Below are 17466 nucleotides of genomic sequence, written 5' to 3'. Positions count from 1 at the left end.
TTCCTCTCAAAATGTTTACTCGGTTCAAATACAAATAAAATTTGAGACACTTTGCAATATTGATGAATATTTACTGAATATTTTTCATTCCCACTTTTCACTCCCAGCAACTCCAATTAGATAACGCAGATTCTCCTCCCAGTCATTCTCACTCCAAGCAAATTTACGATTCTTTACCAATTCTCATCAATTCTATTGCCTATTACAGACGCAAAATCATGAGTTTGCCTCCATGCTGAGCTCATTCTGTCCAGATGATAAACATCAATCTTTACCATTTCAACTTTATTACTCTTTACTCCCTTTACACTTTCGCATATAATTAGACTTCAACTTTCACCTTTATCTATTAATATCCATACTTTTCATCTCTGGAAACTCAGAGTTATTGGAATCGTTATTCATTCCTAGAAAAAATAAACACTTGAAACATTTTCCATTTTGTTTATTCACTCCAAGTCGACCAATATTTATGTGAACACATCAATTTATTTGCTCATTTTGCCTTGCCAAGTTCCGGTTTCCGACTCTTTAACTGACCCTTTTCCTGAAGAGTTTCATTGATTTCCGGGTTCCATCATGATTATGGTGGAAAGAGTAAGAAAAAAAGTGAAATTCTTTTCTCGATAAAAATTTTCTCTTCAAACATCAAAATGTTTATCAAAACCAGGCAAGCAAAACCCTCCCAGGCTTGACTATATTACATCCAATCAATTGGCACATTTAGAATCATGAAAATGATGAAATAATTAGAAAACAAAAATGCCATATTTAATCAAACAGTAAATAGCATAATCTGATAAAAGCAAATAAATTGCATTCCATAACAGAGAAAGTGTCCATTTTTGAAGTGATAAAATTTCTCGACTCTCAGTCAGTTCCATAGACAAATGCCAGGATTCACATGAGGAGAAACTCTTCATCATTCTATCACATCATCTCCAGTCAATCCTTTTTATCCAAACTTCTTTTTCCATTATCGTTGCACAATGAAAATCGACTAATAAAAATCTCTTTTCTTTTCTCTCTATTCTTACATTTTCTTGTTCACCACTCGAATGGAAATGCAATCTTATGCAACATACACAATGGACAAATTGATTATCCCATTGTTCATCTCACTGTTGACCACTGGTTGTTGATTCTTCTCTTCCTGATGCTTTTCACCTCTCACAACGGGACATCATCATTAACCAATTTACCCTGCTACTTTCATCTGGTTCACCATTTACATTGATTTTTGCTTGCACTTTCTTCTCACAATTAATGGTTTGCCAAACCATTTCTCTCTGTTTAATCCTAATTTGGATTAATTTTTCATTTCATTTTATCCCTCCTTTTGGTTCAACCTTTGGCTACTCATGGTTACACTTGAAAATGAATGTTGAATATTCATCATTTGACTTGCCATTTGTTGCCAACCTGACAGCTCCACCAACCAAGATTGAGTTTAACTATACTCGAGAAGTCAAGGAAATGCCTTCTGCTTTGAGGAAAACTCGTGGAGATTCAAAAGAAGATTCACCTTTAAATCCATCTTTCGAAGAGCTTTTATCATCATCACCCTCTCATTCCTCCTACACACAATCTTCAACGGGTCTTCTTCGTTGTGATATAAAAGGTGTTTATCCAATGCCTGAAGTGAGCATCTACCGAATAGGAGATGAGAATGGTACCAATCCGTGGCCAGTGACAGTTGTTGATACCCGAATAGAAGAGGATAAACATCGTCATGCATATAATGTTCGTAAAGTTAGTTTAATCAATGATGCTACTTTAATTAAAAAATTTGGCCTTCAACCGTCCATATTCGAGTGTTTGGTAACACTTCAATTACCCAACAAAAAAGTCGTCAAACGACAAAAAATAATGTATACTCCAGGTAAGTAGTCAAGTAATGGCTATAAAACATTCAACATTTCAAAACTAAATCAAATCATCAATTAAACAAACTGAGCACCAAAAAAGAATAAGTGTGCAAAAGAAGAACTTTTCTGAATCTTTGTTTTTCCGAAGAATTTTTGAAACTAGATTTTATGTCAAAAGTCTGTTCGATCGGATCTAAGGAAGGCACAGAAGCTAAACATAAATTATCTTGATTTTTGCGTGAAATCTTGAAGTCGATAAGATTGTGAATTGTTTTTGTTTTATCATCAAATTTGCATTCAGTCTTTTAGCATTTTGCATGATTGATATTTAAAAGTAGTTTATGAAACCATTTTGCCTGGAAAAATTCTTTATTCAGGTTTAATCGTCGATAAGTACAAATTGATTTTTGCGTCAAAATCTTTCATCGACTGAATCTTTCACTATTGAGATTAACAATTGGATATTGAGCCATTATAATTAATTTCAAAGCACATTATAGAGTCTAAATTAACCAATGAATCCATCATGAAGTGAGTAGCTCTTGAAAGCTTGTTGAAACTAATAATGATTGATTAGATTCACAGATTGACAATTATAATAACAACATTTCTATCGTTGACAGTTTAGTCTGAGCAAGTTTTCCAGAGCAAGAGTAATAATTATTTTTCACTTTTTTCCTTTCATTGTTTTCACTTGACATTTACAAATTCAATAAATTCAACTTGAAAAATTTCATTTTTTTCCTTTTCTTTCCCTTCCTATTCATGTTCTGACAAATTACATGAAGCAATAAATAATATTACAGTAAAGCAAAGAAGAGTAGAGAAAAAAAAGAATGGATTGAAAAACTTTTTTTTCTCTACAATCTCGAATAATTGAACTTTACCAACACAATTTACTTGTCATATTCAACAATTATCATTGGCATTTAAACTATTCAATCATTTTAATTCATTCCAAACGTTAATCAAGTTCACATCAAAATATTTTCTCAAAAAAAGTGAAACCATTAATTATATTCCAAGGTTGACATTGTCTGATTAGATTCAATTAAATAAGGTAAATATTATCATGCATTAAGATCGCTTCGAATGGAAAAAATTTTCGAGTTTTTCCATTATCTTTTACTTTCGTTATTCAGTGAAATGTTGCTTTTCCTTTCTAATTCATTCCAATTGTTTCAATTAACTCGAGACAAGAAAAGTCTCTGAAAGTGAAACGGAAAATTTCATGATGAAATATGTTCTAATTGGTCAAATTTACAGTCGAATGAATATCATTATTTTTCTTCTGTTGACAGTAAAGGGTTACAATTTGAATGGTTCATTTCCAGTTTAATCGGCCATGATATTTGACATGATATTTCCTGAATATGACATATTTGTTAGTGTTCAATGTTGATCATAATTAGTTATCTTTCAACTTGAATCTCTTTCATGACATGATACTTTTGTCTCTATTAGGTAAAAGTCAATGTTGACTTTGGATTTTTTGGGAAAACCAATTTTTCGTTTTAATCGCATTCAATGGCAGAGTCTATTTTGGGTTATTTAAACTAAACAATAAGATTTTGCAACTTTTCAAATGCTCTGAATCTTTTGGTAAAGAGTAAAAATAGAAAAGAGATTTAACTCATCAAAATGAATTCTCAGTCTTCCAAGTTTATAATCCAAAAATGTTTCAATATTTGCAACTTTTTTTCTTCTTCTCCACTTTTCCATATTCAATAATGCTTAGCAAACTGGTTAAACTGTCAACCAAGCTTCTCTCTTTGGTCTTGTTTATCGGATGGATTACATTGGAAAATGTTGAACAGAAAAACATGATAAACAGAAAATAACTCAATCAAATTTCATCTTCTCTTTTATTTTGATATTCGGGCTTGTTTGACAGAAGACAAAAAATAAAGTGATTCAGGTCAATCAAAATTTGTCATGTTTCAGATTCATGGATCAGTAACACTGACAGGTTGTCGTATAAAAACATCATTTTTTCCTCTCGCATTTAATAGTCGATTAAACTGGAAAAGAAAAATTTTGTCTTCTGATTAATAGACATTTTGATGCAAAAGATTTATTGAAATGTTGACATTTTTGCTATAAATTGAAAAACTTTTGACCAACTTTTGTCTCTTTTTTTGTTTCAGTTGTAAATACGTTTCAAGCTAAAGGTGGTCAACATCGACTTGGAACAACTTTTCTGATAACATTGTTAACTGTCTTTTCGGGCAAATTGGTACTGACGTTACTTGGATGGCAATAAAATTGAATCGAGTTTACGTTTCAATGTTGAGATTGGGAAACAAATGGAGAATAAAGAAAATTTTTTTTCCTTTTTGTACAAAAAAAGTCAAAATATTGTAATGTAAAGATATTTACTTAATGCTGGTTCATTTTGTTCTGCTGCTGCTTTCAGTGTAAAGTCAAAATGTAAATTGGATGATGAACCAGATGAGAGAGAAAATTTTGTTGAAAGTTGATCTTTTTTTCACTCAACAATCTTTCCTTCTCTGAACCAACACTGGAACATTTGATGTAACAAATGGTGACATCTGTTGTCGATTATATGCGATGGAATATTCTGCTATTCATTTTGCTCAAGCAAAGAATCACGTGTCTCATGGATATCAACTTTTATGTTTTGTTCGAGATCAATTTGGTTCTTGTAACTTTTTCTGTTTTGGAATTTTGATCAAATCGAGTTCAATCTAATTTGAAAATTTGGTCGTTTTGTTGACTCAGTTTATACACTGCCTTAGATTCTGCTTTTACCACTCGTTCGTCAATCATAACTGTGACATGAATAAGTTGCCGTGAAACACGAGATTCTTCTCAGATAGTAAATTCATCGCATAGAGAGCCATGTCGTTGCACTTCATCGTCCAGGAAAAGTGAGCTGGAAAAGAAAAAATTGTAGCCTTTATACTTTGAACTTTTAAAATGTAAAAAAGTTGGCATCAAATGAAACTTTTTTATTCAGAAAATAACATTGAATAAAATATTGCTAAATTGTTATTTTATAAAACTCTTTATTCGTTTTTATCAAGGAATATAAGTCGCATAGACTTTGATTTCGAGTCTACCCAATACAAGATATTACGAGTAATGATCCCAAAGGGGTTCATAAAATAAAAGAAATAAGCCTTTCGGATTTGCAAATTGCCGATGCGGGGAAGAGTCTTTTAGCTGTTACATAACCATAAGCTGGTCGGTATTAAAGCTCTTCATAACGACTGCATTGTGACTACATTATGTTAAGCATACAATATAAATATTCAAGAATAAGGCAACAAGTCCTGCGGTCTGTCTTGATTCGCCATCCATTAAGAGCTCCACAATAACACTCTGAATATGGACCACGTCGTAACATCCCCTTCTTGCAGGCATAAGCGTAGGTGAGTTTACATTCATAAAAGACAACTTGTATGTCAATCGAAAATTCTCTTGTATTTTAATATGGTTTGTGTGACATGGTCATGTTTTATTCTGATTCTGATTGATGGTCAACGTTCATGGTCAATCCATTATTTGACCTCTAATTAACATTTGAGGGTCATTTTTGAGAGTACAAAATTCTGGATATAGAATAATGTTGGGCTGTGTTCATAACTCATGCTGGTTAAAAGATATGATACCATGCCGTTCAGTTAATCTTTCCGATGGCAAGAATTTCACACATAAGACTATCATTTAACGATCTGAAAATTTAAATTTCAGTAATGACCTTTAAATAGTAATCAGAGGTCAAATAATAAATTAGCCATGAATGACCTTGATCGTTCGAACTTATAGTTCTCCAACCCTCTGAAGATATATTCTAAATCCAAGGTCTGTAAACTTAACCGTTTGCGAGTATTTGCTGCAAAACTCTGCTGCATTTCTTGAAAAACTAATTAAATACATTTTAATCCTTTTAATGGTCAACTCAACACAATTTATTACTCTTGCCTAACCACGGACTTGAAAGCACTCATAATCACCAATTAAGCATTTAAGAAAAAAGCGTTGAACAGATGAATATTTATCTTTTGATGAACAAAAATTTAAACCATTTTCTGAACCAATGATTAACAAATTAAACTGATAGATACTCGTATTGTCCAGAAAAGATGAAGACATTGGTCATTCGTTTATCATGCAAATGAAACAATTAACGTGACTTTGAATTCAAAGATAGCATTTGAATAAAATCGTGTAAACATTAATTCAAAATAAAAAACTTTCAACTTAATCATATTCGATATCAAATTTTTATCGAATTCGGAGTCAGGTTGGTCTTGCTGAATCGGGCTTATTCATATAAATCATAAGATGAACCAGATGTCGAGGCTTGAACAAAAGATTCATACCTTCCCGTTGAGTTAATCAATCGATTATCTTTCAGATGGCAAGAAAATTAGACATTCAACTATCATTTAACGATCAAAAAAATTTTAAACTTTCAGAAATTACCTTCAAATGTTAATCAGATGTCGAATGATGGATTAACCATGAATGACCTTGATAGTTAGAACTTTCAGTTTTACAACCCTCTGGAGATGATATTCTAAATCCGAGGTCTGTAAACTTTAGTGTTTGCGAGTATTTGCTGCAAAACAGGCGTGAAATGCAAAGAACGCTCTGTATAACTAATATTTTTCAAAGGATATGAGGGTTACCATACTGTTCAGTTAATCAATTATTCTATAAAATAACATTATATTCGTCTGCATATTCTAGCAACGAGACACAAGTTTGGAGACAGATGACGTGACTCAATGGTTTATGCAAGCTTTTCATGGGTTGTTTTTGGTATGAAACTATACAGTTTATTTTCATTTCAATATCTCTATTTGTAAAAAATGACTTGAAACTAAAGTTAAGATTCTGTATGAATGAAGTTATATTTTTGTAATGATAGATGGTGTTACCCGTACTGATTTTTGAACCAATAGATGTTTACGTTCATGTCTATATGATATTCAGTATTGTGCTTTTCGGACTCAAAATATTTATTCAACAAATGAATGGGCACGTGATTAGTGGCAAAGTGGATAAAAATCGTTCGAAAAAGTGCTGTATCAAACGAATTAACTCATCAAGCCCAAAAAGTTACGCTATACTACTTTAGTTTGCTTCTATGACATTAGATGGCCACATATGGGTTTGCTGAATAAACCAAGAAAACTCCCTTTTCCTATTATTGGGAGTTGAATGATTCCTCAACAGACAAGGAGTGCAATATTGATGTAAACAAAATTTAATTCAGTCTAAATGTAGCCTTTGAATGTGATCTACGAAAATTAAATCAATTATTTTTTTCTTAATAATAAACACATTTTGTGCTAAACTTTCATTTTTCTACCCACCTAAATGAATAAAATTCAAGTAAAAATGAAATATCGGAAAATGTAACAAAAAGAAACTTCAATAAAATGACTGAATTAGTCGTGATGATAATTTCAAATTGGAAACTTGAGAAGGTTGAATTTTTCTCATTTTTTCCTAAAAATAATCACATCGGATTAAGTTTTATCAAGTTTAATTGTTCAATCACAACACGAGGAGTTTACTTGAAAAAATAAACACATTCTTTTTGCTTTCACTCGGATTCAAGTTTACAAGTTTTCTCATTTAGCTGATTGTTTACACTTGAATAAGCTATGGAATCAACTCCTTATAGTCATGTTTACTGTGTTGATAAACAGAGTATTAATGTTTTCCAAGATGATGAGAAACCAAGCAAAGGTTTGGATGATTTTTGTGACAAATCATATTACATTGGATTGGAAAATATATTTCAAGAAAATGTACCAACAAATAGTCCACAGCAGCAACAACAAGTATACCAACAAAATGTTCAAGAAACGCAACTTTCTCAAGGATTTAATTGTGACTTATTTCCATCAATCAATCCATCGGAAATGTCAAGCTCAACCTCAACACTGCCCTTACAAGGAACCACAACTAAATCAATTTTGGCAACACCAACCTACGGTTATCAGACCAATTCATCATCAACCGAAGATTCAGTGCTTTCAATGTGTTCAATGTGCAACCAGCAACCTTACAAACCAGGCACAATTTATGATACAACATCCATCCAAGAAATTCACGTTTCAAATTTACCAGTATGCGACTATTATCCTCCCTCATCAACGCTTCACTCCAACCCTCATCCAGCCCACCATCACCATCACCATCCACATCCAAGTCCACATTATTCCGCAGTCCATCATGCTCACCATTCCCATCCGCAATTGAAAGCAGTTTCCCTTCAAAGTCAACCTCAGTCTCCGTCAGCCATTCACATAACCCAAGTCCAGCATGGAGACGCTTCTCCCTACCTAACAAGGTCCAAGTCAGTGCAGTCAAGTGAGAGTCTCAAGTCACCTTCAGTTCAACCTCAAGCCTCTTTACTTACACGATGCCGTAAAGTGTTGTCAAATTATCTTCCCTTTATCATTGTTACATCAATATTGTCTGTTGCAGTTGCCCTTTTAATTTCAGCGTCAATTATCTATTTTCAAAGTAAGTCATTATTACGAGATTAAACTTTTTTTTTCTGATGCAATTCAACGACAATCATTCCATTGCATCTTCCTAAAACTTTTCCCATCTTTTTTTTCTGCTTCTTTATTGGTTGCTATTTTGTGATTACCAATCAATCAATATTGATTTCATTTTGCTTCACATGATTAGGATTGAGCAGTGAAATGATGTTAAAGGAAATGCAACAACAATGTTAATTATTAATATCTTTTTTTATTCTCCTCTCTCTTTTCATTCTTCATCTTCTTTCTCGTCTTTGTCATGATCATCATTTCCCTCATCGCCCACAGTTCCAACTGGTTACAAAGAGTACATCTGTGAAAGAGTTAATTGTAGTCATCAATCAACTTGTATTAAAGATGATTATTCAGGAGAAGAAAAGTGTATTTGCCAAGAAGATTGTCCATTGGTAAGCTTAATCAAATCCCTTTCAATGCCCTTTCCCTTAACCTAATTAATTTCAAACATTTGACATTCCCAAACGACTTGACCCAATGTCCAAAAATTCATTTTAGATGTTTCCCAAAAAGAAAGAAAATCAGTTCAATTCGAATCGAATTTCTCGAAAATCTTTTCTCAACATCATGTGTTGATATAAACATGTGATGTAATAAAAAACGACAATTTTCATTTCAAATGATTTCGATCTATTGGTTGACAAAAATTATCAATGCAAAGAGCTTGATTGATGTTTAAATTGCCTCACAATTCATTAATCTCTTTCTGTTTCTTTTTACCTTCCGTTGCTGATAAATCACCTTTAATGTGTGTAAACTTACCTTCTTGTCTTCTCATTATCTTAATTATCTTGTTAATGGGTGTGATTAATATCATTATAAACATTATCATAATGATTTGTCAAACGAAAAACAAAAACGTTAAACAACATCAATTAAAAGGATGGTGGTATTAGTGTTTGTGGAACCGATGGATTAACTTATCAAAATGAGTGTCTACTCAACCTTAATGCATGTAAAAAGAATGTTGCTATTTTGGTTGCTTACCATGATACCTGTGATGTTTGTAAACACGTTCACTGTAAATACGGAGCCATCTGTGAAAAAGGTTCATGCATTTGCCCAACCGATTGTCCAACTTCATTCGAGCCAGTGTGCTCTTCAGAGGGAACAACATATACCAATGAGTGTCACCTAAGACACTCTATGTGTTCAACTGGGATAACATTGACAGTCGCCTACTACGGTGAATGTCAAGACGTAAGAGGTTCTGAAACAAGTGGTATGTATTGCTCATTTCAAGTTTTGTGCAGTCAATATTCAAGTGAAAATTAAACAAAAATTTTTCTATTCATTCGGCACTTTGGCACATTGGCACTTCAGAGCTTATTGGAGGTGCTGGTTATATACAAACTTGTGATCCAAATACATGCCTTTATGGAGGTACCTGTGATTATGATAAAAATGGTGTGCCTCAATGCCTTTGCTCTTATTCATGTCCGTCCCAAGAGTCTGATGAAGATCCCGTCTGTGGTAGTGATGGTGAGTCTAAACTTTTGTGTCTAAAACTTGAAAATGTCATTCTTTGAAATTCGGAGCAACAAATTTGTCGAGTCCTTAAATTTTATTTTCAGAAATTTCACTTTTCTCAGTTTTCCCATCAATCAGTTTTAAAATGTCATCTGATTAATTTTTTAAAATTTCATTTATCCTTCCAAACGATTCTATCATTTTTTCATGGTGACAATTTTAGAAATCAATTTCTCCTGAGATTTACTAAGGGACATTAAAGAAAAGTTTGTATTTTTTCAAGCTTTTTTTAGCATTTGCCAAAGATTCAAATGTGGAGGTGTTTCAGACTAAAGTGAACTTAACTGTAGTTAATCATGCTTAAAGTTTATTTGAAAGTAATCGTAAGTGTATAAACTCACAATGAAGCTAAATTAATTAATCAATTGAATGAACAATTAACAATTCCTCTTTTGTAAAGTGTCAATTGATAAAAAACAGAAAACTGTTTCAAACTTTTCTCATCTAATTAGTGATAGTTGAAGCATTTTAAATGTGCAGTTGAATTGCAATCAATACTGAATCGTTTGAAATTGAATCTTTTTCCACATTTCAACTCGAGTCATTAACATTTCTGTTGATTAAAATTAAACTATTCAATAGTATCTTCCAAGTGTTTCAAAGTTTCAAATGTTGAATAATAAAACAACCAATCGAAATCGAAATTTTCATCATTTAAATGTTATCCTCGAAAAGAGTGGGAAACAGCAAAAAGTGTTATTTTATTATTCTGCAATTTTCATTACCTTGTCAGCCAGATGAGTTCAGTAGAAAAGAAAAAAAAGCTCAATAAAAGCAAATGAAAAGTTGCAAGTTGAATATCTAATCTTGTGATTCCGGTCAATACAGTCTGAGGATACTCAGTTTGTCCATCAGATTAAGAAGGCAACTATTTTCAACAAAAGAAGGTTAATAATTTAACTTTGGTCAAGGCAAAGAGCAAGAAGAAGAAGAAGCATCACAAGAAGGAAGAGCGACTTTGTATAACTTGAAAAATCTTCATTGATCTTCATGTCTGGATGATGAGGGAAAAAGCAAAGAGTTTTTCATGTCAACATGAGTTTCACTTGGAACCAGTCTAGATTGGATTCTGATGGTTAAGAAAAGGCAAAAGTGAAAAGGAAAGATGCCAATGAAAGATTAACAGATACAACTATTAATACAGATTAAACACAAGTAAAGACGAGCCTCTGATGATAATGATGATGGATGATTAAAGATTGGTTAGTTGTTAGTTGAAAAGTTTGCAAATTTTCGAGTTTCTTTTGCATATTGATTTTCATCACATTTTTCATTGCAATTTTCCTCTTTATTCACTTGAAAACTTTACTGTCACTTTAATATCTAAATGCATATGATGTTATTGTTTTGCCTTTTTCTTCATCTTCTTCATCTTCCTCATCTTTGCCATCTTTTTCATTATTCTCTGTTTTTCCGCCTTTGTTCCATTGAAATTATTTCTTCTTTGTGCAGTTTTCATCAAATTCTCAAAAGGAAATGAAAAGAGGCAAAACAAGAAAAGTTGTCATTTTTTAACCTTTCTATTCATGTAATACATGGCCATTCAACTCTCAGGTTTTCATCAACTTTTGGAAACAATATGGAAAAAGAATTTAAATTTTTTCTATTTTTCATTTTCTCCACTTTTTTTCAAGTTTATCATTTTCTTCAAATGCTTTGAGTTGACAACTTTTACCTTGACAATTTTGTTGCATATAAATTATCAATTTTGTCAAATTTTCAGTCAAATCAAATATTCCAAATGGCTGAATGCTGTTGAATTGAATATTGAATTTTGATTTTTTTACTTTGCACTTTTCTTTTGTTGAAAGGTCGTCTTTACGAGAATGAGTGTAAACTTCAAGAAGAAGCCTGTCGTCGTCAGCAGGATATTAAGCCTGAAAATCGTTCCATGTGTGAAGAGAGTAAAATAGTTCCGTGTAATGGTGAAGAGGAACCGTTGCCTGGTCCACAGTTTACTTGCTCACAAAATGATTCAAGTACAAACTCGGACTGTCCGAAAGACAGTTATTGCCATCAAACGCACAATTTTGGAAAATGTTGTCCAAACAAAAGCAACCTCGGAACCGTGATAAACTGTACCTTAACCGAGTTTGGTTGTTGTCCTGATGGTTTAACTCCAGCTCCAGGAGCTCATGATGCTGGTTGTCCTTCCCTCTGTAACTGCAATCGTTTTGGTTCTTATGCATTAACCTGTGATCCAAATACCTACCAGTGTCACTGTAAACCTGGTGTTGGAGGCCTTCAATGTGATCGATGTGAAGCCGGTTTCTGGGGTTTGCACAAAATCTCTGAAGGAAATGCTGGCTGTATTCGTAAGTATCAAGGGAAACATTTTTCACCATTAAACTGTGATCGATAAAGTTTCAGTTTTCTGATTCTCTCTTTATTATTATAATATAAATTTCAAGGTTGAACCCATCAGCCATTTATAAATTTAGTAGACACGACTAGAATATCATTATAAATGAAAGTAAAGTTATCACAAAAATAAGTACTCATGAGCTCCAATCAATTCTCAAGAGCAGACATTTCAATCTGAATCAAGAAAAGAAAGTGTAAAACTCTCGAGACAATTTCAATTAAAAGTGTTGAAAAGTCGAAAAGAAAGCTTTTTCTTCGAGTTTCAAAGAATTTAAAAAGTTTTGCCCAAAAATCGAAATGAAAACAAATAGCCAATATTTTCGTCAAAATTTTAAATCAATTACGCAAAAATTTACTTTTCTTAAACAGAATTGATTGACAAAATTTTTGACTTTTTCTAGTTCGACTTCGAATAAATCGAATTTCGGTCTATAAATAATTAATTGAAATAAAAACCCAAAACGATTCGAATTTAGTATCAAATAATGTCGCTCAACATTTGGAAGCTTCTCGTATTGGAGACTTGAAACTCTAGAAGTTATGAATTCGAATCAGACTTCAATTTATTTAAGTTTGAACTCGAATTTGTGAATCAACTTTGACCAAGAAAAATAAAGTTTTTGGTAATTGAGTTGAATTTTGTTTTCATTCCTGGGCGAATAGAGCTATTCAAAGGTTAAGAGCTGGAAAAGATTGGCACTTATGATTAGTAGGACGATGCATTTTTATGTAAATAATGTTGAATTTGAAATAAACATTGAATGGAAATGGTAAACATAAAGGCTGTCAACGTAGGCTGGGATTGAGTTTCTGGTTGACTCAATTTTTTTGACATTTTTAGTTTTCTTGTTCACAATTGTATTCAAAATCATTGAGCATAAACCCAGTCAATAGAAATGTTATTGTGAAAAAATCTCTTTTTTTCACTTCTTTTTTTTCTCTCTCTTCGCCTTTGCCATTCTTTATTCAAGTATCATTTGTGTTAATGAACATTTTATTATGCTGAATGAAGAAGGCAAAAAAACGAGAAAAGAAATGTGTTTGCTTAACTAATGATGATGATGCTTGTTGTTTAAATTTTTCATTTTCTCGTTTAGCTTGTTCGTGTAACATGAATGGTTCTGTTCGTGATGATTGTGAACAAATGACTGGCAGATGCATCTGTAAACATGGACTTCAGGGTATGAAGTGCAACGTTTGTCCAAAAGATTCTGTTCTAACTCCAGATGGATGTGCTGATGGTTTGTACCGTTTCATCGATCATCTTTTCCCTTCCATTTTTCACTCTCTTTTGTCCAACCTCCAGCAATGAAAAGTCAAGTTTCCTTCCAATATCAAGACTGCATTCAGTCGACATGAATGTGTTTACAAGAACATTAAAAGTTTCATGATTTATTTTCAAACCTTTTCTGTTAATGCAAACTCTTCAATTATTCATGTTTACAGTTCATCTTTACACAAACAAATTAGTAACTAAGCTTGACGTCAAAATTTGCTTTCGTTTTTAACGTAAATTTTTTTCTTTTTGACATTAACTTTTGAACTTTTCGTTTTGTTTTTATTCTAAATCTCTAGTTTCGTTGATCAAAATTTACAACTCAACTTGCAATGAAATTGAGTGTAAATTTGGTGCCACTTGTCGCAACGTGTCAACCAGTGAAGTTCAATGTTTTTGCGACATGAAATGTCAACAAGATGTGACTCGTAAACGCTTGGCTGGGAGTGGATCAGAGCGAGTTTGTGCCTCGGATGGAACCACGTATCCTTCAGAGTGTGGACTGCATCTGTATGCATGTAGGATGCAGAAAAACTTGACCGTCCTCTATCAAGGTGAATGCACTGTTAGTCCAACTTCGACCATGAATGATAACCAGTCGATATACTATGGCGACCATTACAGTAAAACATCATTGACATCATCTTCTGTGCCACTCTCAACTCTTCACTCTTTTGCCTCGTTTACCTCTTCTGCCTCTTCAACAATGACAACCACTTCTCTCTCCTCTCCAACCACACTATCATTATCATCAACCTTGCCTTTGCTCTCGACTTCAACAAGCCCGGTTGACAATACATTTACACTGAGTCCGTTAAAGCGATCAACAGTTTACAAGACAACTTTTCAAGATTCAAGTTCATCAAGCTATTCAGAGAAACCATCTTCAGAATCAAGTGGATCAACATCCAATGAGACTGAAGTTTCAAGCACTTGGCCAACATTTTTCCTTCTCGACAACAATACAGAAGTAAAGGCAACCACTTTGACTAAACCCATTTCGATTCCATCCTTTTTCGGTCAATCGTCCATTGAAATGCCTCGACTCAATGCCTACACTCGACTGTCCATTGAAATGGAATTTTTAACTTTTTCTGAAAATGGATTGCTCATTTATAATGGACAGACAGCCAATGGTGAAGGAGATTTTGTTTCAATTTCAATCAAAGGAGGTGAGTTGCAGAAGAATCTGATTTCAATTGTTTTTTTTCTCCAAGTTCAACTTTTCCTTGTTTCTCATGCAAACTTTGTTTCCTTTTCGTCTTTTTTTTCATCCACTTGAATCTTTTATTCAATTACAACGAAATTGGTGATAATTTGAGAAAACATAATCCACAAGATTAACATTCAATCCTTCGAGTTCAACTTGACTCAGACAACTAATCTCGCCAAGAGTAATTAAAGAGTTGCCTTTTCCAGGACTAAAGGATAAAAGAATGGAGAAAAAAAAGAAGAAAAAATCAATTTCAAGTAGATTAATCAAAATGTAGCATTAATAGTTGATATTTCATTTCAGACTTTTCAACCTCAGTAAAATATCAATTAGCAGTTGAAAGCTTTTTTTGTTTCAATTTTAATTCTCTGCTCTTTAATGAAACAAAGAGAGATAACAAATTGAGGCAAAAAAGCAACTCTTAGCATAATTTGCATTAAATTTTCATTCATCTTTTTTATTCTCCATCGTTGAGTCATTTTTCAAGTTGAACTTTTAATTGCAATTGTGATTAAAATTGTTTTCATCAAAAGTTATCTTGCACGAAACAGGAGAAAAGTTTAGATCAGAAAATTTTGACGAAAAAATTTATTCTTTTAGGTTACATTGAATTTCGTTACAATCTTGGCTCTGGAATGGTTATACTTCGTTCATTGGAAAAGATATCGACTCGTGAACGAATCAAACTGGTTGCCAAACGCTACCTAAGAGATGGACTGTTGACGGTTGATAAACAGCGAGATGTTGCTGGTTCAGCTGAAGGTGACTTGAAGAATCTGGATTTGGCTGAGAATCTGTTCATTGGCCATGTAACGGCCAGCAATTCGAGCAAAATTTATGACAACATTGGTATAACAAAGGGTTTTATTGGTTGCCTTTATTCAATGAGAATTGGACGCAATCCAATTAACCTAACTTATCCTGGTTCCAATGATATTCTCAGGATGATCAATGTTATCGATTGCAGTGAGCTTCCATGTTTCTCTGATAACAGTGAATCCTGTTCATCTCCTTCTTCAGGCTCATCCTCATTCTCATCTGGATAATACAAAATGATCATCAATGGATGATGATGATACACACAAAGAAGCAACTAAATAGTCGACCAACATAGACTGCTAGGCTTACCAAGTAAACTTTGCCCATTTCACTGTAAATCTTTTTTCTCAACTGGATTGTGGGTTGAGAAGTGGAGGGAAAAAGTTTTACCAAGGAAAACAAAAGGTTGGACCATCCAGGGAAGAGAAAAGGTAATCAATCAAATCCTAAAGAGATGTACCACGTTTCCGCCTTGTTCAGTAATAATATCAAGTTTCGTACAACTGGTTGAACCGATGAAGAGCAAAAAGTGAAATTGAAGCAAAAGCATTTTGTGACAATGAAAATGATTCAATGACTTCAATGGCTAATCAGGGAACAGATGAAAACAGTGTTGTCTCGATGGAGTAAAGTTTAACCAAAAGGAGAAGATAAAACTTGTAAAAGGTAAGAAAAGGTTATCATTATTCAGTCCCAGATTATTCACAGTTCTGTTGAATATGATTCTTCTATGCGAATGAAACAAATTGTCTTTTTGATTGATGGCCAATATTTCCATTCCAATGGACACAATTAATGAACAATTAGTCGATAAAGAGACTTGGTTTGTGGTTGAATGCTCTGTCTTGATTTGCATTGGAAAAGTTTTTTCTTTGACTTTGTACTTTGAACATTTTCGGAATTCATTTGTCTTTTGTTTTTTTTTCTTTCGCTTTTTTTTGTTAATTCAATTTTTCGTTCTCTTCCTCTTTTGCTCATGATGATTCTCATAATGGTGAGATAATTTTCATGGTAATCAAGATGATTCCATGAATGGTTATCAAGCAGTTTCTCTTTTTGTATACAAACAGGAACAAGTTTGTCACCAGAGAGGAAATTAAAACGAAATTTCAAATGCAAATTGAATTTAACTCTTTTTTTGCCTTCTTCTCTCGTTGCTTAACACAAATGAAAATAATTACTTCTCATTAATTTAATTATGAAAAGTCGCTTTTTTGTCCTTTCTACTCTTGAACCCTTTTCTTATTTGTATACAATCATCTTTCAACATTAATGATGATAATCATTGAGAGGAAATGTTGATGAATTTAATTGTTGAAAAGTTCATTTCAAACAATTGGAATAAAGAAAATGGTTTCCACGAGAAGCTCTAGAGTCACATTTTAAATGAATTCAAGAGTCTCCATTGTCAACTTGATTACCATGTGATTAACAGTCGAAATTCATTTTCGTTTTGAATCAAATTTTCAACTTCTGTCGACTTTTTTGCCACAAAACACTTGCGAGTCAAAGAAATGAAGACAAAAAGCTCAAGCTAATATTCGCTGCAAAGTTCTGAAATAATATTTTCGATTGCCCAAATAAACTTCGAATTCCATATTTCCAAAAACTTCCTGAAATCGAATTTCATTTTGCGAATTTGAGTCGTAGTTGTTTGAAATCAGAAGTTCTGTAATCTCAAGATTGATTAAATTCTGGTTTTATTGTTGGCTGAGCTTGGAAATTGATGAAACGAAAATTCGTTTCAACTATTAATATTTGCTGGAAAACGATTTACTTTTCGAGTTAGTTAATTAATTTCCTTTTCTTAGAATACGATTGGAAGAATTTCGAAATTTTTTTTCTATT

General features: G+C 32.8%; 2 protein-coding genes across 4 annotated transcripts in view; both read left to right on the top strand.

Annotated features, from left to right (window-relative positions):
• Positions 1 to 4893, top strand: part of LOC107363796 (uncharacterized) — a 38715-nt gene extending 33822 nt beyond the window's left edge. Inside the window, exons 2-3 of the mRNA XM_015931064.3 lie at positions 1430 to 1882; positions 4016 to 4893. Coding sequence (XP_015786550.2) covers positions 1430 to 1882; positions 4016 to 4131 — 569 coding nt within the window. The 3' untranslated portion in view covers positions 4132 to 4893. The remainder of the gene's footprint in view (positions 1 to 1429; positions 1883 to 4015) is intronic.
• A 1865-nt stretch (positions 4894 to 6758) lies between these two features.
• Positions 6759 to 17466, top strand: part of LOC107363759 (uncharacterized) — a 34887-nt gene continuing 24179 nt past the window's right edge. For all 3 annotated transcript variants that reach the window (XM_015931028.3, XM_015931029.3, XM_015931030.3), the window contains exons 1-8: positions 6759 to 8378; positions 8690 to 8808; positions 9299 to 9638; positions 9740 to 9898; positions 11758 to 12261; positions 13408 to 13551; positions 13886 to 14758; positions 15400 to 16284. In XM_015931028.3, coding sequence (XP_015786514.2) covers positions 7511 to 8378; positions 8690 to 8808; positions 9299 to 9638; positions 9740 to 9898; positions 11758 to 12261; positions 13408 to 13551; positions 13886 to 14758; positions 15400 to 15845 — 3453 coding nt within the window. In that variant the 5' untranslated portion in view covers positions 6759 to 7510 and the 3' untranslated portion in view covers positions 15846 to 16284. The remainder of the gene's footprint in view (positions 8379 to 8689; positions 8809 to 9298; positions 9639 to 9739; positions 9899 to 11757; positions 12262 to 13407; positions 13552 to 13885; positions 14759 to 15399; positions 16285 to 17466) is intronic.

The sequence above is a fragment of the Tetranychus urticae genome, chromosome 2 (genome assembly GCF_039701765.1).
Source record: "Tetranychus urticae isolate SD_2017Ah chromosome 2, NJAU_TeUrti_SD_1.0, whole genome shotgun sequence".
NCBI lineage: Eukaryota > Metazoa > Arthropoda > Arachnida > Trombidiformes > Tetranychidae > Tetranychus > Tetranychus urticae.
This window is presented reverse-complemented; position numbering and strand designations above follow the sequence as displayed.